This window comes from Miscanthus floridulus, chromosome 1 (assembly GCF_019320115.1).
Source record: "Miscanthus floridulus cultivar M001 chromosome 1, ASM1932011v1, whole genome shotgun sequence".
Taxonomy (NCBI): domain Eukaryota; kingdom Viridiplantae; phylum Streptophyta; class Magnoliopsida; order Poales; family Poaceae; genus Miscanthus; species Miscanthus floridulus.
In genome coordinates, this window is record NC_089580.1 from 182,497,731 (window position 1) to 182,518,564 (window position 20,834).

Consider the following 20,834-nt stretch of genomic DNA (forward strand, 5'->3'; position numbering starts at 1 on the left):
AAAAGTCTAATGGGTTAGACTCCAAATTTTACTAAACCAAAGATTTAGCAAGCCATGGTTTTAACTATTCCTTAGAGCATCTCCGAGAGTTCCCTAAACCCCTTTCTAATCCTAAGTTTTTAGAAAGATTAGAAAAAATCCCTCTCCAACAACTCCTAATACTTCTTTCTAAAATTTACGCACTTGGTAAATCTTTCCCCGTTTCGCGTAACTTTACGCGGACGCGACTCGCGCGGATACGGCTTCCTCCTCCACACCTGAAGCCAGCCGGCGGCGCCACCTCGCATGGAAGCGAGGACTATGCTTCTTCTGTTCACCCTCCTCCTCACCGGGCAACGAGGCTGCACCTGCACGGCCTCTGTTGTTGCCGGTGAAGGCGGGTTCAGCGTGGACTTCATCCACCACGACTCCGCCAGGTCGCCGTTCCGCCTCCCCGCGTTGTCCCCGCATGCCCACGCGCTCGCGGCCGCGCACCGCTCGCTCCAGGGCGAGGTGCTCGGGCGCTCTTACAGCGGCTCGTCTCCCCCGGCCGCGCCCGTGTCCACGGCCGACGGCTGCGTCGAGTCCAAGATCATCACCAGGTCGTTCGAGTACCTGATGTCCGTGAACGTCGGTACGCCGCCGACGCAGTTGCTTGCCATCGCCGACACCGGCAGCGACCTCGTGTGGGTGAACTGCAGCAGCAACGGCGACGGCCCCGCGGACGCGGACGCAGTTGTACTGGGTGTTCTCCGTCGGAGGCCGTATCCATGTCCAGTGCGCGTCTCCCGACCTCGCGAAGCACAGCTGGTAATCTGGCCAGCACACGAGCACGACGACGCAGTCGCCGTCCGATGGGTCCGACGAGATGATCGCCCGGACGTAGAGGTAGTCGATGAGCTCACGCGCGTCCAGCGTGGTGGCCGCGTTGGCGGGAATCGGGATCGTACACCCACAGCGACGAGTCGTACTGGTATTCAAGTACCATTTGCTCCTGTGTATATGTGTATATTCAAGTAATGCTCTTGGCCGGCTACACGCCTGCCTACACGTCTGTGTTGAGAAGCTTTGCGTTCTGTGTGTCACTGTGACTGTATGTGAATACTGAGTATTGGTGTTTTTCTTTCAAGAAAGGGGAAAATGTCTACTCCTGGTACATCTTTGGCTGCTGGATCTCAAGCTGCAGCTGCTGGTGCATCTTCGTCTGCTGGATCTCAAGCGCAAGCTGCCGACGACGTGCGCGAGCTCCTCCTCTCAAGCCGCAAGCCCCAAAATTAATGTTTTAGATGTCATTTATTAGGAACTCTCGGAGATGACCTTCTTTTTTTCTCCCCAAATCTTTTTAGGAGTCGCCAAACTATAAGTTTTTAGGAGAAAAATGTAGAAAACTCTTGGAGATGCTCTTAGTTAGCTAACAAAACTTGTCAACCTCTCACGTTCTAACTTACCAAATCTATGGTAATTTTTTTACATAGCTTTAGCTCGGCAAATTTTAATCGCAAGCTAATCAGGCCCAAGATTAGTACGGTACTCACGAATTTTTTTCCCATCGAATTTACCGTGCTTCCTTGCTCCCCTCCCCTGCTTGGCACCCCGCCTCGGCCGGCGTCGCCTCGTGCACCCCACCCCATCCATCCATCCACCGCCTTTTCGCACGATTGCGCTTGCAACCGCGGGTCGCCACACGCACGCGAGCCGGCGGGCTATCACCTCGATGCCACTGCTGGGCTGGAACCCGCTGGCACCCGTCCTTCAGACCGTCGCCGCTTTCTCCCGCCACATCCTCATCGCCCCCGACGCCGGCCCCGACGACCACCGCCTCCGCCCCCTCCTAGCGCTCTCCCTCTCCCCGCCTTCGCCGGCACCACCGCGGCCGGAGGTCCTGAAGGCAAGTCGTGTTTTCTCCGTACTCGCGCCGATGTCGCCTTCTGTTTGGTTTGGTTTGGTTTGATGGGGAGGTGATTCGTGAGGGTTTCGAGTGAATGCGCAGAAGGATAAGGATGCCAAGGAGGCGCCCCTGACGAAGGAGGAGGTCGGCCGGGCCACGTGGATGCTGCTTCACACCATCGCAGCGCAGGTGCTCGATCTATTGCTGAGTAGCACACCGAAGCACAAAACTAGCTTAGCATTTGCCTAATCTGCCAATGCTATTATACTAGCTCACGTTATAGAATGATCAAAATGCAAGCCTAGATGGAGAGCAAAAATGTTATCCATGTATCATAGCACATTTACTTAGATTGATTAGTACACTTGTGGGTGGGGAATGAGATTTATTTTATTTTATTTTTTGTATTTGAATTACTTAGAATGATCAACTATGTGACTTGCTTTCAGTTCCCTGACGAACCCACTAGGCAGCAAAAACGGGATGCGAAGGAATTGGTAAGCACGAGAGACAACCCTATTAACTTTGTTTAGAATGTGAGTACTTGGGACTTGGGAAACCAAAGCCGCTGTTGTGAAGAGGTTTAAAGACTTGCTGCAACTGTAATTTACTGTAATGGTCAAGTACTAGATATCACAATTTGTAAATTTGGAAATGCTGCTAGCTACATCCTGAAAATTACAGATAATAGGTTTCATGATCTGAGTACATTTATAAAATCCTCCAAGGGTGAGACTCTAATCCTTTATGATCTCTTTCTTCATTCCCAACTTAGGCAGATTAGCGTGGGGCACACATGGTTTAGCATGATTCTGATGGCACATTTAGAAATAAAAGATCATAAGCTATATATTAGCAGATGACCACTAAATCCGTCAGGAATAGTAAACTGAAAACATGTTTTAGGAGGGACAGGATCACCAGAGTAATTAGACATTAGCATGTTCACAAAACAAATGGAAACATGTACCCCGCCCCCCCCCCCCCCCCCCCCCCCCCCCAGAAAGTTTGTACCTTCTCTATGTCGCAGTGTTTTTGTTCTTTGATTGCTTGATATGCACAGGAAAAATAACATTACTGCTGGTCACATGCTCAGATGCATATAATCTCGAGACTATATCCTTGCAAAGAATGTGCTGATCACTTCAAAGAAGTTTTGAAGTAAGCATTGCTCACCAACAACTTGGATAAATGCTAGTAATATCCATTTTAATAGCTTGATTCCTTGATATTTCTTTGTGTTACAACTTACAAGTTTATTCTTTCTATGAAGTGGTCACATGGTACCCTTGACAGTTTGCTGCTTTATAATATGATCTAAAAATATCACATAATAGCGGCAAACTCTTGCTACTTTCTGGAATATGAAATCTGTGCCTCAATCTTAGTTCTGGTGCTCTAAAGTCATGGATTTGGCTTGTACACAATACACCTATTCATTCTGTGTTTACACAGTTTTTGTCCATATGATGCACATGATGATTACATTCTTACGTGCTCTTATATCTATAAATGACTTGAATATAACAATGAATCACAGTGACCATTGGTGTTTATATTTATGATATGAAGGTCCATGTTGTGAATATCTGATATGAAAACATGGCTGAGTTGTGTGTTATTTTATCTTATTTTTGGTTATCTGAAGGTTTATGTAGAGGACAGCCATCTCATTCATCAAGCTAAATATATTACAGTTCAGTGATAGAAATAATTGCCGAACACTAAACTGACTTGACTGTGTTGTATTTTTGTAGGGCAAATCCTGTGCAGGCAGGATCTCAGGCTGAATTCTCCCAGTGGTTATGTTATGTGCACAACGTGGTTAATCGAAGGTGAGTCCATATATACTCAGCTTTGTGCAGTTGCTTATTGTTGCCTTTGAAATCATCCAAGGCATTGTAGCGTTGTACCTGTTTCTATAGAATCATAGGAAAATTAAGGTCTCAGGGCCAAAAAGAGGAAAACTGAGGCACGCCCTTTTACTGCTGCAATAAGGGGTATGTCTATGTTTTAAGTGTAGATGTTTCCATCTTGATACCATGATTTGCAGAATCTTGAGCTTCTGGAATCCCCTGATGAATCTGTTCTTATGTGTTTCCTATCTGATTGGTCTGTGTTTTTTCTTGCAGCCTAGGGAAGCCAATATTTCCCTGCCAAAGAGTAACTGCACGATGGGGTAAGCTCGATTGCCCTGAGCGCTCGTGTGATCTAGAAGGCAACATCGACATCATGCCAAACCTATGACATGGCCAAGAAATCGCTTGAACTTTCTACCCCATAGATGATTTCTATACCACTAATTGATGAGCACACGAGCAATACCAGGGAGATAAGAAAGAGAATTCAGGACTCCGTGCTGACATAGCAGGGCGTCCATATGCTTCTGTATCCTTTGGCGTTGGACCGTTGGTAGTAAAAGATATGAACATGTCTCTTGATATTTGTACTCTGTCTATGCCCTAGTCTGATGTCTGATGCTTTCTCTATCTACCAAACCATACCCCGTACCAGTCCGTGCAGATTTTCATTTTTGTGCAGCCGTCTTATGTCTGAGCAGTTTTTATATAATATATAATATCACAACAAGGAGTAAGAAGTGTGTCCCCCTTTTGAGGGCAAGAAGTGTCCTCCTTTCTACATGAATTTCTGTATAATATCCCAGGGAGTAAAATGCACCATTAGTCTATCAACTTGTTCGTCTATATCACTTTGGTCCATCAACTTTAAAAGTGCATTTTTGGATCCAAAAGCTTGTTAAGTGGTGCATAAATAGTCCATACCCCTTTGTTTCGCGAATAGATCTAACGTGGACAATACACCTGGCCGCTGAAGTGGACACGTGGCTGCATACACCTGGCCGCTGAAGTGGACACCTGGCTGCTGAAGTGGACAGGAGGTCACGTCTGGGTGCCGCGGCAGTGCGTGGGGCTGCGGCGAGCGGAACGGCAGCGTAGGTTAGCGGCGAGGGTGCACGCGCAAGGCGCGGCGATGGTGCGCGAAGACACGGGGAGGCGACACGAGGACACGGGGAGACGACGCGCTCGGCGGTAGCACGTGATGTGGGCAGCGCGAGCGCAGCGTGCGTTGCATCGGGGAAGCAGCGGACAGAGGTCTCGGGCTAGCGTGCGCATAAGCTTCACCGGGAGAAGGCGGTGCTTACAGAGCTCTTGGGCGACGGCGGGAAGCAGCGGACGGCGGGAAGCTCGCCAGAGCCAAAGGAGACAGCCGGGCGGCGATTCTGGGCGGATCCGGCCAGGAAACTGTGCAAGGAGGGGCGGAGGGGGAAGAGGAAGCTGTTGCGCTGCTCAGTCTGGCTCGGGACAGCCGGGAACCGGCGCAGCAGCGGCGGATTTGCGTCGGTGGCGCGTCTCGGTCTGGAGCAGAGCACCGCCCGGTAAAAGAGGCGGTCGCCGGTTGGCGCGGGATCCGTCGGCCGGCGTGGCGGCAGCGAGGGGGCCGCAGCCGCGGGGCGAGGCGGGTCGCTGGCAGGTGGTGAGCGCCGAGCAGAGCCTACAATGGATTGTGGTGCATGCAGCGACGAGCGGGGGCCTCGTCGTACGCCGACACGCCAGGAAAGCACCAGAGCCCGAGCTCTCGCCAGTTGCTTCTTCGGCAGCCTCGTGCTTCAACGCCACCGCCTCGTGCCCTGGGCCATGCGGATGTCGCGCGCGGTGTCGTAGGCGAGCGCAGCGGCCTCGGCGGAGGTGAAGGTGCCGAGGCAGACGCAGACGCCCTTGACTGGGTCATGGATCTCGGCCGGCCTACTTGCCCTTGCCCCACGGGCGGCTTTGGACGGCCCTGCGCCTGCGCGGGCATCCGACGCCGGCTCGACACGGCCTGTTGCTGCTCCTGGCGCGCCCGGGGCTTCGTCTCCTTCGCCGAGGACGAGGCGTGGAAGACGAAGGCGGGTGTGCTGTCCACCTCCTCCTCCCCTGCCTTTGTCATCTCCACGTCCTCCTCGGAGACTCCCGGAACGTGGCCTCGAAGTCGTCGGCCTTCCACCGCTTGCCATTGCCGGCGGGCCACGCGGCGCGCCGGCGTGCTCGAGATAACCTAGGCTGGCGACTGCTAGGCCATAGACGGCCACAACCTAGTCCAGCCGAAGCCCACGACACGGTCGCCCTATCTGCTGCGCTCCTTGCTGGCTCGATGCGTGAGCGCAGGGCGTCCGCCGTCTTCACCACCGCGTAGGCATCGTCCTCGCTTCCTCCGAGGGTGGGGATCGGATATGGTGCCCTCACGTGACACAGGCGCCACACTGGTGATGACATCGCCTGCCACGTCAGATCTATTCGCGAAACGAAGGGGTATGGACTATTTATGTAACACTTAATAAGATTTTGGATTCAAAAATATACTTTCAAAGTTAATGGACCAAAGTGACACGACGAACAAGTTAATGAACTAATAGTGCATTTTACTCTATCCCATGAGTCAGAAGTGTAGTCCATTCTACAGAAATTTCTGGAAAATAGGATGCTGAGGACACTTTTGCTACTGGCGAAATTAGTAATTGGTAATAGGTAAAAAAAGGAAAGCGACAGCCGAAATCAGAAAGTGAGGACCAACAACACCTGCAGGCTGCAGCTGCAAGCATGGCCATCAATGCGAGCAAGTGCCGGGCGAGGGTGGAATGCATCGAGGCCACCTTCTTCGCTTTCCCCGGCCATTTTTCTGCAGCTCCTCGTCGTTGACGATGACATTTTTTAAACCCGCATGCTGACATCTAGCAGTAATGCGAATGGAGTTGCATCACGCATGGACATGTCCCTATCTTAAGAAGAGGAGCTGCTGGAAGCCAAAGGAAGCATTTCAAGCTCTGCAAGGATTGTGCTTGAGCAGTTGAGCAGCGGTAGGAGATGAAGCGTCCCTCTGTGCTGATTTTGCTGATATTCTCATTTGTTGGAGGAAATCTTCTCATGGGCATCGCCTATAACGCAAGAAGCGCCAAGAACTCCACAGGTACACGTACATGCAACAGATCATCTGTCTCCGGTCAGGCAATTTTCCTGTTTCCCCCCCTTATCAGTTTGTTCGTGCGCCTCCTGTTCTCTTTCTTCTTCTCATCAGTTCTCTGGAGCCAAGAGTGGCAGTTCTATGGTTCAAAAAAAAAAAGGAGTGACAGTTCTAGCTAGGCTTGTAGCTTGAGCAATTATCTCGTCCCTGCGTTCACGATATCATGCTGAAATTTTAAATGAGATCCGATATTGTACTCAGAACTAAAAAGAAAAGAAGAAGACGATGACCAATCATCGGCTGATATTGATAGCTCGGCAAGATAATGTGAAGGCTAGTTCTTTCCTTCTCTTTTGAGTGGTTTTCTCTTCAAGCAAGAATACCACCACTGGAAAAGGTCACCAAAAGTTACCTCCATGAACCCTGTAGTATTTTTTTTATACAAATCATAGTACACGCCCATATACATGTACTACGTAGTAATTTAATTGCCTCAAGAATTCACTTATCAATTTCTATTAACTGAGCAAACAATATGTAGCAAACTTCCATGTTTTTTTTTGTGAACATCAAACTTCCATGTATATATGCACGAAATAAAAGACTTGGTGCCCGACTGCCCGTCTTTTCAAAAAGTAGGATGCGATTTGGCCCAGTGCAGTTTTCAATCCTAGTACACCTTAACCATTAATACCTCATGTATTATGTTGTCATGACCACGAAATTGACGTCAAATCAAATCCAATCGCACTAAATCTGTATAGTGTAATTTATGAATTATTTGGCTACCTATTGATCAACGATTAAGGAATTTTAATCCTAGAAATACGTGCACATCCTATTGAAAGAGTACTCTACCTGGTACACCCGTTTCACTATCCACGTACTTCTGACAGTTGTGGGCATGGTATTTCTGATTGATTAATCTGTTTTTCTATCAGCACCTTTTTATTGAGCAATTAGTGAGATTATATTTAGCGAGTACTATATATATCGGCCTATTGCTGACATTTAGTTGAATTCATTGTAGATCCAGGACATGGAAGCATTGAGCTAAACGGCAGGAAACTGTGTGCTCTCGAACAACATATATCGCACACATCGGCACAAGCATATACACGGCCAGAAGATAATACATAGCTGGAATATATTCTCTCAGTGGCTAGTGTTGCCTTACCAGTAATTCTTTTTTATAGTATCTTTTTAGCTAGACACGGCTATTTCCATCAACGATAGTTCTTAAAAGTGACTTTCCATGTATCATTTTTCAGGAACCACATACTTTTACCATCCGAAAGACAAGGGGCCTGCAAAATATTAGGACGGACGACTACCAACCTGCTGATCCGAGCCCAAGCTCCCAAGCCACAATCAGGCCAGGTCCGATTGAGCACGGGACTCCGGTTCTTCCTTATGTACCGCGGTACCCACCGCCTCCGCCTGCCTCCTGTTGAATCCCTGAATTCCCTTGCACTTAGGTACACCTGAAATTGTCCAAATCCGATACCAGGACTGCTACACCCCTATATGGTCAAAATCAGTTGTGCCATGCTTTTATTAAGGTTTACCAGTGTACCATGTCTCAAATGTAAGTGTGTTACCATATTGCTTGAGTGCTGCATGCTTTATTCTGTTTCAACGGTGAATGAGCTGAGCGCTCAAATCTTGAGTAGATGTTTCTATTTCTTTGCGAAACACAGTATAAATGTACAGTGGTGAAACTAGAGCAAATTGGAAAGGGGTGCATTTGGCTCATGGATGCATAGCATTGGCATATATGGTGAAAATAGTCTTAATCACCGTTTTCACTTTCTTTATAGGCGCATTTAATTCCTATGTAGCTTGGCCCTTACATACACATACACTTAAATAGGTGTACACACGCTCCTATGAATACACGTGCACACACCCTGGCCCTATAAGTACCTCCAAAAGACTGTCTCGGTCGATTGATCTCAAGATTTACAATGTCGTCATAGATGCCTCGTTGACGGACACATTGGCTACCGTTGAAAGAATAGCATCGTAAATCCTGAAATAAATCTAGAAAAATGTGAGCACCCATGTTAAGTTGATATAGACAAGGCTTAAGGTACACTAACACATCCATGCCTTGGTAGAAATTACCCACCTCTATCTTTATGGAAACAAAAAACATAAAGTAACCCTTAGATCTGTATCTAAATTACTTACCTATACCGTTACAAAATATAATGCAGAATAATCTCATAAATTTACATCCAAACTATGCATGTCATTATGATAAATATATAAGTGACCTCATGATTCTTCTTGTCTAAATTACCACTTGTAATTGGGTCAACTAGAAGCTCACAGATTTTTTACTCGGTGACATCAGAGCTCTACTTAGCCATAGATGTGTTTGACTTGCTATACAGTTTATTGAACGATGCGGCACTCATATAGGAAGAATCCACTGTCCTACTTGTAGGTAGGATGTCGGAACCTTTTCTAAGTCACCTTAAACAATTCCATAGTGACGATAGGTCACAATGGATTCCTCGACTAAACTCTAAGGGCATATGCCCCCATCATCCATCACAATGTGTATCCAACGGCATTGAGGATGGGAGCATATTCCCTTGAGGACAAAAAAAACTACGTCCGAGGAAGGCGAGCAACAGCAAGCTGAGCTTGCCTCTCTTTTCAGCATTGCATGGCTAAAGGGGCTGCCAGCCACCATCGTAGGCGGGACTGGGTCGGTGCCGGGGCGCGGAACCACGATCACGACGGTCGCCTTAGAGACTAGCTGCGCCAGCGCCGATACGGGCGGCGGCGGGGCCGGTGCCTCCCCCGACGCTCAGGCAGCGCCAGGGCGGGCACCATGGTCATGTTGCCGACGAGCTCCATAGCCACCGACGTTTCGAGCGGCGGCGGGGCCATCGGTGCCTCTCCCGACGCTAGGGCTGTCGTAAGCACCAGGAGAAGCATGGTCACTGAAAAGTCCTTGTTTGGTTTTGGTAATTGAGTGACACCTAGGTGGACTAATGTGTTTAAATATGAGATACATAGGTGATTAGTCCACATGTACACTTGTGTGAGCAACTCATGCCATGACGGTGAAGATGGCTTGGATTTGTTACAAGGCTCACACATGTGATGAAGGAGCTCACTGCATATGAGACATAACATTGAGTCATGTGACTAAGGTGGAGAAGATCAAGACACAAGACTTGGCTTGATTGACCGGTTGTAAGCGTGAAGGGCAAGTTGGAGGCTTTGAAGCGAAGGACCGCGTGGCGGTGAAGCTTGAGCAAGACTTGGCGCCGATGAACGAAGGCAACGATGAAGAGCAAGTGAGGTCAAGATTGATGAACCAATAAGGTCACGTGATGATATGAAGTGGATCATATAATTTGTGATTAAAGATGGGAACGGGTAGAAAAAACCCGCGTACCCGCGGGCACCCGACCAGGTGGGCGCAGATACGGGAGCGAATCTATGCCCATTGGCGCGGGCGCGGGTGTAGAGTTGTGCCCAACGGGCAAGAAAATAGCATGCCCGCATCCGCAAACCCACCAAACCCGCACTGACAAGTGGGGCCACTGCAGAAGAGTCTAGGGTTTCAATCCTTTCCCAACCAAATCCCCACCAGCGCCGCCATCACCCACGCGAGTGCAAGACGAGACGTCGACTCCTCCCCATCTTGTGACCCTGACTCCTCCCCAACTCACGGCGTCGGTCACCCTCACCCACGTGACCCCGCCTCGGCGCCTCCCCACTTCACGGTTGAGGCCGGCGCCCCGCCTTCAATGGTCCAGCCTCCTCCACTCACGGCAAGCGCGGCGTGGATCCTCCACGGCTCCACTCGTGCCTCCCTGATGCCCCAACTCGTGGCTCCCAGACGCTGCCTCCCCGACGCCCCCACTCGCGGCTCTTCGATGTTGGCTGCCGGCCTCCCCGCGTCCCCACTACCCTAGCACCACGAGCGGCGACGCTAGGACACCGGCACCCCGGTGACCCCATGACCCCGCCTCCCTGTCGTCGTCCCCGCTCGCTCCTCCACTCATCCACTCGTGGCGTCGTGGCTCCTGGCAGGTATGCGGGCATGTTTTGCTCGCGGATAGCGGGCGTGGGTGCATAGTGTTGCCCATGCCGGGTAACGGGTGCGGGGACGGGCACAAAAAATTTGTCGTGGGTGCAGGATTGTGATACTAGTATCCGCGCAGATTTTACCCGTTGCCATCTTTATTTGTGATATTGTTGGTGCACGCGTTGCATCGATATTGGAGGAGATGGAATGGAATGCGCAAGGCAAAGATATAACTTATAGGGCATTTTATTTCACCGGTCATAGGTGTATAGAGAAGTTTATGACCGGGCTTAGGATAGATGGTCGTACTATCAAGAGGGGCAAACTTATTTGCATATCGGTCATCTAGTGCCACTCGAGTGATCTAACTTTGCATCGTGGCTAAAATCGAGTGGTGTGGCAAGAAGAGTGCTAATCCTTTGGAAAAATGTTTGTGAAAACCTATGGAGTTCGCAGGGAGCTTGGGTTGCTTTCTGAACAACTACGGACTGTCTGCCCTTTGGTGGCGTATTGTCCGCAGTCCTCAAACGCTGTCGATTCGGGGATATCGGACGCGATGCTTGCACCGTTCACGGGCTGATAGGTGAACAACGTACTGTCTGGGCCTATAAGGGCAGACTGTTCGCCAGCTAATTTGTGAGGAACAAAGGTTCTAGATAGGTTCTCGACACGTTGTCGAGTTTGAATGGCAGACTGTCCCCCTATAATTCCTGGACTGACCGCGGTAACCGTTTAAACTCCAACGGCTAGTTTTAGGTGAACGACGGTCTATCTGGGACCCAAGGGGCGGACTATCTAGGGTGACCGGTGCAGCACCTAATGGCTCGTTTCAGCATAAGGGCAGACTATCCAAGCCCTGGGGGCAGACTGTCCGTAGTTTAAATTCCAGCACGCGTCCTAACGGCTAGTTTGAGGCCCCCCTATAAATAAAGGGGGTGGCCGACCATTGGAGGTGCTTGGCACCTTGGGAACTTAGTGTCCTTGTGTGAGAGTGCTTGGGAGCCCTCCAACTTACTTGTGATTAGTGCTAATCATATCCGCTAAGTGAGAGAGCGATTCTAGTGCGGTACATGAGATTTTGCAAGTGTTGGCACAAGGTGATCGAGTTACAAGCCAGTGGTGCTCATTACTCTTGGAGGTTGCCACCTCCTAGATGGCTTGGTGGTGGTCTCCATCAAAGCATGCAAAGAAGATTGTGCGGTACTTCGGATAAGAGATTGTGAGGGGTATTATGCTCACCCCATGGGTGCCACAAAGAGCAACTCGAGACACGTAGAGCGAGACACGTAGAGCGACAAGTGGTCCAGCCGGGTCAAGTGCTAGAGCTTGTGGTAAGCACTCCATGTAGGAGAGTGTGACTTTGCGGGTCACTATTGACGGTAGTTACCATCCATCATGAATTGTCAATATAACTTAAAATCATGCATAAATAGGATCACCAACATAGACTTAGGGGTTTAAACTGACAATTTCCATGAGTTTTGGTAATCTATGTTTTTAGCAGGGTTATTTTAGAAAATCATCAAGGAGGATCAAATAGTCAAATAAAATCACGCTTATCCGCAGCGAAATCAACTCCAGAAGGTTCTAGAAGACTCGAGAGGATTCCACACTGAAGCGAGGGCCAAGCCGCTGCCAGGTGGGGTCGGCCGGCCCCACTAAGAGGCCGCTCGGCCCCTGGGGGACCCACCTATCAGCCTCCTTCATATGTCGGTTTCCCACTGCCTCCTAGGATGCATCTACGCCGTCCTTTAAGTTGGTTTGATCCCAGGCCTCACGTTGGATGCTCCGGCCTATATAACCAGCCCCTGCCCCCCTCCAGGACACACTGTCTAAGTCAAGAGTAGACCGGAAATTAGGGTTTCTAGAGAGAAGAGAATAGAACTCCAATTCTTCAAGTTTCTAGTATAGGCTAGCTAGCAAGGTTCAAGTAGAGTTTAGGCTATCGCTCAGGATTTCGGATCTGCCGTCTGGAGACTGGTATAGCCATTGTATCTCTTTATTTATGACTTTGTGCTACTTAAATATTATGTTGCTATTTATTATATTCATAGTTTGCTCTAGTAATATGCTAACACAACCCCATGGCTTCTCCTCGTGGATAAAATATAAATAACGATACTCGGTATACTCCCGGGTTAAATGCTATAATGGTATATTATCTGTGCGCTTGCGGATACCTTATATATATAGTTTACAAGTGTTCTTATAATTACCAACAACACATTTCTAGCATCATGCTAGGGATGACAACTTAGTTAAGAGTGATGCTAAGAAATGTCAACAGTCACCACTAGCAAGAGGACCGGCGGCAACCTTTGAGCTTGTCTCAACGGGGACTAGCTTGTTGGCAAATAAGTGAACCTCGGGATAAATGTCATTGTATCAACCTTATTCATCCCGTTGGTTTGCAATCCCCTTACATTGTTAGGAGTATGCCCTAGAGATAATCATAGAGATGATTATATTGCCTTGTATCCTTGATATATTATGAGTTCATTGAATTTCCATTAAAGACAACCTGTATCGATTAGCAATTATGTGAATTGTTTGTGAAACTCTTTTACTTGAATGGTTATTCTAATGTTGTCCCTGGTCAGAGTTCGTGTGAGGACACACATGAATAATGGATCAGCACATTATTAGTTGATGACTATGTTTTACAAGTCATAGACATGGAGATGTCAAACTAATAATGTGGGCACATGTATGACATGGAGTTGGACTGACCCAACATGGGATGTCGTTATTATCTCTATTCACATCATGTACGTTATGTCCTTAGACCTGAGATTGTTGTATGTATTCAAGATGTGAAACGACCTACTCAGGGACTATCAAACGCTACTCCGTAACAGGGTAGTTATAAATGTGGTTTTCGGGTTTGTCGGGAAACATGCTATGAGACATAGACAATCAAGATGGAATTTGCCCCTCTCTATATATGAGAGAGATATCACTGGATCACTCTAATGATTAGATCAAGAAATGCATGGCCGTGCTTGGGTTAAGTGTTAACCTATGAGTTGGACCAAATATCGTGAGGCAAGGGAATAACAAGTATGTGGTTTTGTGGTGGTTCGTCTGATATGATCTTTGCGTACGCATAGGAGTTGACATGCCTTGCTAGAGGCCGCTATCAACTAATAGCCGAGTAGGAGTACTCGGGCCATGTCTATGTGTGCGTGAACCCATAGGGTCGCACGCTTAAGGGGCTGGAAGCCTAGTTCGGATTGGATCCGAATTAGACAAGGCTTAGGGTTACTAATGGGCCTCCAACTCAGGAGCTCATTAGGGACGCCTATAAATATGTGGGGTGGGCAACGGGGCAAATAAATCCACGCCTTTTGGCAGCCACCGCCGCCCATCCTACGCCCGCACCTGCTGCTCCTCGTGGACCTAGCAGTCCGGAGGCGCAACGCTTCCTCCCTGTACGTGTGGATACCTCGGAGGTGCTGCATCTGGAGCACAAGGATGAACCGCACGAAGGGGACGGACGGACGGACGACCTCGCAACTGCATGGCACTGCTACGACGCGTTCGACTACATCGAGTCACTTCCGCTGCACCTGCGCGTCTAGTGGTAATCCCGTGATCTATAACTAGCAGTAGATCTTGTTTTATGAGGTTGAAATTTTTGTTTTCCGGCTAGCGTAGCATCCTCATAACCCTACATACATAAGCTTGTATTTACTTATTTATATGTTGTGCTTGTGTAGTCGCTCTTGTATTTAGTTAGCTTGTGTAGCTTGCTAGTTACCTTCTTGCTTGTGTAGCATAGAAGTAGCTCTCTTGTGTGACCAATTGGCTTGAGTAGCCTTGTTAGTCACATTGCTTAATTTGAGTAGCTAAGTAATTTGAGCTTTTTAATTTGGCTTGAGTAGCCTTGTTATTGAGCATTGCTAGTGAGCTTAGGTTTGGTGCTTTTGCATACTAGTTTGTGTAGGAGCTCCCCCGTTGCTTGAAGTACTAGTTGCATAGGTTTGTGTGACCTTGCTTCTATAATTGATTAGGTGAGCTCTTGCTTGATCGGTGTCTTAGTTGCTTAATTAGAATTTTTTATAAGGTGCTTGAGAACATAGATAGAGGGGTGTAGTCATGGCTAGACCGATAGTTTTAATTCTGTATTTGTTTCGGTTAGCCAGCGTGAATAATTTAAGAAAGGACTGTTCACCCCCCTTTAGTCCGCCATCTCGACCCTACAGTCACCAGGAGCCCGAACGTCCTCGCTGGGGCGCGAGCGCGACTTGCCATCGTTGTGGCCGCAATAAGCTCATGGCGATGCCATGGACTCCCAAGATGCATGCCGCCTTGTCGGAGCACCGGTGCGACGGTATTAAGAATCTCGAGCTCCGGGAGAGGATGTGTCGCCTTCAGGCCGATTGCCACTTGAAGCTAGAGCGCACCCATGTACAGTGGGCTGGCATCCGCCAGCAGTATGCCACCAATGGCTGCGCCCAAAAGATCGTCAATGTAGACAACCATGGTTTAGAGTGGATTTCGGAGCTGCAATCCCAAAGAGTCTGTCAGAAACCATCATAGCATTTGAGTTCCTGGTGACCATGCTTCTCTTGGTGCTTCCGACAGCCCTAGCGTCGGGGGAGGCACTGGCAGCCCCGCCGCCGCCCGACGCGCTGGCGGCTACGGAGCTCGTCAGCAACGTGATGATGGTGCCATGCCCCGACACCGCCCTAGCGTTGCGGGAGGCACCGGACCCGCCGCTGCCCGCATCGCTGGCGCAGCTCGTCTCCAACTCCAACACGACAATCGTAATCGTGGTTCCGCGCCCCAGCACCAACCCAGCCCCGCCTACAATCGTGGCCGGCAGCTCCCTCGAGCCGTGCAATGCTAAAAAGAGCGGCAAACTCAGCCCGCTGTTGCTCACCTTCCTTAGCCGCAATTTTTTTGCCCGCAAGGGCATATGCCCCCATCCCCAATGCCATTGGACACGCATTGGAAATTCTCACTCCTGTAGTGCACCCATCCCAGATGGGAGCATATGCCCTTAGAGGTATATTTAACTTTCTTCGCCTTCCTCATGTTGGATGGAGTTAGGGGGGTGTCCCTGCTCTACCTTGCGCCCAAGTTTACTGCAATGTTGCTGAGGCGGAGATGGTTACTGCCATTCGTAGGAGGAAGGGGCTTAATGAAAAATGGTCCTTTCATCAAAATTTGAGGATGTTTAGTTGAGCCTGCTACAAGTGGATCTCTCTAGCTTCTTTTTATTGTATTGATGATGCAGTATGTCAGTTTGTAGTGCTCACTAGTAGTTCAATTGAAACTCGAGCTCTGTGTTTGGTTGCCAAGTCCCTTGGGTGAGGATATTGTGAATTTTGATTGATTCTATGCTCATGTGTTCCTTTTTGGGCTATATGAATAGAGAGATATTGATGTTGTGTTTGCTAGCCAAATTGAAGTGCCTTTGAAAGTGGAATGTATATTATCTGGTTAAAGCCATTTCGTCCATTTTCTTCTTCCTCTAAACATAAACTATAGCAGAGTTAGATGTACTGTTAATGGTATTGAGTTTTAGATGCATGGTAAGTGGTATTGAGTTATTGTGTGACTATATATAGGAAGGGATATCAAATTTTCTGATCTCATGGACTGATGTTGTGTTCAACCCGGTGGTATTCTGGTTGGACAAGGTGGCCTGCCTCGGGCCCTCGGCTTCACACAGACGTCACCGAAGCTGCGCCTTATAGAACCGCACAGGCGTCCGCACGACGAGAGTGCGCGGGGCCACGAGCAGACGTGGCGAGGAGCCTTGTTGCCAGCTCGCGCCTCTCGGCCCGCTGCCGCCTCCGTGTCGAGGCCATGAAGCCTCTTCTGCACTTGTGTTCGGGATGGCAAAACTTGTCGTTACTTGTCTCTGCGAGTCCGCGTTGCCTCTTCGACAACCGTGCCTCCCTCATCGCTCGCCCGCATCTTCTCACCCTTCTCGATGAGGCCAAGAGCCTGAGGCAGGCCGTCATTGCATTACACGAAATGCCGCTCCGGTACCCTCCCCAACTTGGTTTCCTTTTAGAGTTCGGCGTTCATCGTCCAAAGGCGCCCCACATGGTGATTTCGGATTCCTCAGGGAATTCTTGGTACGATGTAGTGTACTAATGTTTCTCATTATCATGATTTAGCTCCTGTTTGGAACATGGGAATTTTTCCATGTTTCTGCTTTTTTCCTGTGAAAATGAACTAATTCCCATAAAGTTTCTGTGCAATTCATGTAAATTCCTGCATTCCAAACAAGCCTTGAGTGTACTTTCTTATGTATCGACTATCAAAGTTTTGGTATGTTATTTACTCTACATTTTAATTATTGCAGGAGTTGGGGCTGACACTTTTGGCAGCTTAGAACATGATGATCGCTGTGGTTAAACATGTGTACGCTGTGAACTTAGTTTCTTTCTATATTGTAATGATGCTGCCAGATGGCGATTCTGTAGTGATATGGGCAGTTTAATTGAAACTCAATGTTGTGGTTTTGCTACCTGATCGAAGTGCTTTAAATCTGGATTGTGACTTTGCTATGTTCCTACTTCCTTTATGGGTTATAAATAGTGAGATATTGATGCCGTGTTCCTTATATGGGTAGAATTTATCTCAATAAATCCATTATTTTGAGTCCGTCTTTTTCTTTCTTCTGCTAGTCCTCTAGATATAAACTACAAAGTTAGATTCATATTCATCAACTTCACAGAAGTGGTATGCTTAACCTCAAACTTTTATACTTAGCTTGTTTACGATGCAGATTAGTTGTGTTGTTCTTTTTCAACAACATACATTAGTTTTTTGGCCCTATTCGGCTTACCCCAAATTCGGCTTGTTCGGCTTCTTTTTTTCAGCCGGAACGATGTTTTTCTCTCACAACAATTCAGACGGAACAATGTTTTTCAGTCAGTTTCAGCCAAGTTTCAGACTAGCGAACGGGGCCTTTGTGTATCATGTCTCGTGCATATTAACGCGGCTTAGATTCTTGTTGAATTTCCATTTATTTCATGTCAGGTTTACTTATGTCGGTCTGTTTGTTTTGGTTAAGTACATGTGAGCTCACGGAACTTGTGAGCTGTTTTTCTTTTCTTTCTGTCGTTGTCTTATGTAAGGTAGAATCCACGTGTACCCCTGTTCCTGCCCTCCTGAGGCCTTATTTGTTTCATTCCGAAACCATGGTTTATGATTTGGGATGAGACGAACAAGGTCTAAAGAGACTACGTCTCGTCATCCAGTGTAATTTGGATTGCTCGCAGACTGCTGGTATGTGTTTGTCTTCCTAACAGTGACGTTGCAGCTCGTCACCATGTTTCAATTTATCTTCTTTTCCTGTTGAATATATAATCTTTTAAAAGAAGAAGAATGGTATTTAAAATATTGAATTAAATGCACCATAGATCCATTAACTTTTGGTGATGCGTCGTCTAGGTCCATCAACTTTCAAACTATATTTTTGGGTCCATTAATTTTTAGTGGTGTGTCATCCAGGTCCATCAACTTTCAAATTGTATTTTTTTGTCCATAAACTTTTTAACTGGTTCACCGTAGGTCCATACTCTTCGTTTAGTGAATAGATCGGACATGGCACACCAAATAAGCAGCCACCGTGGGGTAGGTGATGAGTCCATAGCTCCTCAAGATGTTCATGGAGACTTGTCTAGCAATAATTCAAATGTAGCATCTGGTAATTCGTTAATATCCTCTGGTCTTATATTGAGGACTATTATTTTTAAGGTTAAATATATTGTGGACATGAAGAAATTTACAACTATTGGACTGTCATCAAAGATATTTTATAGAGGTGCCTTATTATTGCGTGGAAAGGAGGAGAAAATGAAGCCAACAAAATACATCAATACTAATTCTAAAGAGGTGGAGATCATCAATGAAATTTTTCCAACATGATTAGTATCCTTGTCGTAGTATTTTATTATTTCCATGCATTACTTTCCTATCCAGTTGTGACACGCGATCTTTTATCTAGCATCTAGCTTTTAGTGCATACGTGAGTCAAATTAGTGGCTGCGTTTGGACGTGCCGTGCATGTTAGCCGAATCAAGGACTCAGGGTCAATTGGTCCTAGTTGGGCTGGTGGAGTCCGAGTTTTGTTTGGGTCAGGTGGCCTGCGTGCCTATACATATGGCATTCGGCCTTGTACCGAGTAGATTAGGCTGGATTTTATTGTGGAGTTTATTCCCCGTCGAGCCACCGCTCGAGAAACCCTAGATGGTGATCCCATCAGGTTCCTCATATTGAAGATTATCTCGTCATGTACTCCACGGTGGCTACTTTTTTGACGTGCCATGTCAGATCTATTCGCTAAATAAAGGGGTATGCACCTACAGTGAACCAGTGAAAAAGTTTAGGGACCTAAAAATACAATTTAAAAGTTGATGGATCTGGATGACACACCACCAAAAGTTAATGACCCAAAAATACAGTTTGAAAGTTGATGGACCTGGACGACACACCACCAAAAGTTAATGGATCCAAAAATGCAGTTTGAAAGTTGATGGACCTAGATAACACATGACCAAAAGTTAATGGACCTACCATGTATTTAACTCTAAAATATTTATTAGACGGTGATATATAAAAATGAAAATTTTCACAAGCAATAGGCTACGCTGCGCTATTTGCTCGGGCTACGCTGCGTCCTTCGGTTTCAACTTCCAAATGCTCCCCCCTTCGAGGATTTCCAGACATTGTGAGCAGCAAAAACTGAAAGGCCCAGGCCAAGCATGGCACATGTGAATGCCGCCGCGTTCCATCCAGATCAAAGCCAGGCTGCGGGCCCATGACTTGACCTGACCCGCGTCCGCGTGAACGGATGAACCTTACCGAAAATGGAAAGGACTCAGCTGTAAGCAACCGAGCGTTCGAGTCGAACACTCTCCCGTTCCTTTCCCCTCCACCAAAACCCCAAGTTCCCCCACTCCACTCTGCTTCTCTCCTCGCTAAACCCTCATCAAGGGCTAGCTAGCAGCACCTGCAGCCCACGATCAAGCCGATCGTCGCCATGAAGTCCGCCTCCGACCACCGCAAGTCGTCGTGTTCCGCCTCCGCCATCATCGTGGACAAGGAGTGTGGGCGCCATGAGCTCCAGATCGATGCCAGTACCCTCTACGCCGCCGCACCCGTCGGAGCAGGGGGGGTTCCTCTCGTCCTCAACATTCAACGTAGGAGGCCACCGGTGGCACATCAGGTACTAGCCCAATGGCCCGGTTGGGGATATTGAAAGATGGTAGGAGATCAAGGGAGAGATTGTTAGACTGATCTCTAATCTCAAACTGGGCCCAATGGCCCAGTTGGGCCTTTGATCCGTGCCCTGATCGGGAACGCCCAGCCCACTATGGCTGGAGGGCCCCTATCACACTGCACTATATATAGAGGTAGGGGCCAATGGCTCTGAGTACGAGGTTCGCCTGAGCCGAGCTCCCCACCTAAACCTAAACCCTAATTCTGATCAGAGAGGGGCGTAGCTAGTGATGGGAAGCCACCAGCCGCCCCGCCCCGCTCCACCGACGTCGACGACTTCATTGACCTCTTCCTCGAATGTCGCTGCCCGTGCGCAGACTTCATCGACGAACGTGATGGTGGCTTCTGGACCATCTCCCTTTGCGGTGTCAGGTTCGTCACGTTCTTCTTCTATTCTTCTCTTTCTCTCATTCTATCTACTGTTACTACACTAGTAGGTGTTCTAGGACTCATGGTTTATCTAAGTGCAAGTAGACTCGCTAGTTCTATGCCTAGATATCCTGCTTTAGGTCTAACAATTGTACCAGAGCCTCACTGGGTATAGATCTAGCCTATCGGAACCCTCTGTCTAGATGTAGATCATGTTAGGGGTAAGAAACAGATTAGATCCATTCGGATCTGAGAAGAGAAGAGAAAGGGGTCTTGGCACGCGAAGCCGAACCCTAACCCATGAAGCACTCGCTGGGGAAGATGAATAGTGACTCCAGT

At 48.1% G+C, this 20,834-nt stretch overlaps 2 protein-coding genes across 3 annotated transcripts; both read left to right on the forward strand.

Annotated features, from left to right (window-relative positions):
* Window positions 1-285: 285 nt before the first annotated feature.
* LOC136467944 (uncharacterized) lies at window positions 286-1,257 on the forward strand. Its single transcript, XM_066466779.1, has 2 exons — window positions 286-743; window positions 1,110-1,257. The coding sequence occupies exons 1-2, from the start codon at window positions 286-288 to the stop codon at window positions 1,255-1,257; spliced, it is 606 nt and encodes a 201-aa protein (XP_066322876.1).
* Window positions 1,258-1,554: 297 nt separating this feature from the next.
* LOC136504552 (FAD-linked sulfhydryl oxidase ERV1-like) lies at window positions 1,555-4,303 on the forward strand. Of its 2 annotated transcripts, XM_066499498.1 has the most exons (7): window positions 1,555-1,867; window positions 1,970-2,056; window positions 2,317-2,364; window positions 2,964-3,028; window positions 3,625-3,702; window positions 3,793-3,867; window positions 4,000-4,137. In XM_066499498.1, exons 1-6 carry the CDS (start codon window positions 1,694-1,696, stop codon window positions 3,836-3,838), a joined length of 498 nt encoding a protein of 165 aa, XP_066355595.1. In that variant the 5' UTR covers window positions 1,555-1,693; the 3' UTR covers window positions 3,839-3,867; window positions 4,000-4,137. The 2 variants fall into 2 exon arrangements, with proteins under 2 accessions (XP_066355595.1, XP_066355587.1); XM_066499490.1 differs by lacking the exon at window positions 3,793-3,867 and having other exon boundaries at window positions 1,561-1,867; window positions 4,000-4,303.
* The last annotated feature ends 16,531 nt before the right edge of the window (window positions 4,304-20,834 follow it).

Bases quoted from the DNA above. Each gene is read 5' to 3' on its own strand.
- LOC136467944 (XM_066466779.1), top strand. From the start codon at position 286: ATGGAAGCGAGGACTATGCTTCTTCTGTTCACCCTCCTCCTCACCGGG. The intron at 744-1,109 runs GTATCCATGTCC...TTTTCTTTCAAG, and splicing joins GGTGTTCTCCGTCGGAGGCC to AAAGGGGAAAATGTCTACTC.
- LOC136504552 (XM_066499490.1), top strand. From the start codon at position 1,694: ATGCCACTGCTGGGCTGGAACCCGCTGGCACCCGTCCTTCAGACCGTC. The intron at 2,057-2,316 runs GTGCTCGATCTA...ACTTGCTTTCAG, and splicing joins TTCACACCATCGCAGCGCAG to TTCCCTGACGAACCCACTAG. The intron at 3,029-3,624 runs GTAAGCATTGCT...GTATTTTTGTAG, and splicing joins CACTTCAAAGAAGTTTTGAA to GGCAAATCCTGTGCAGGCAG.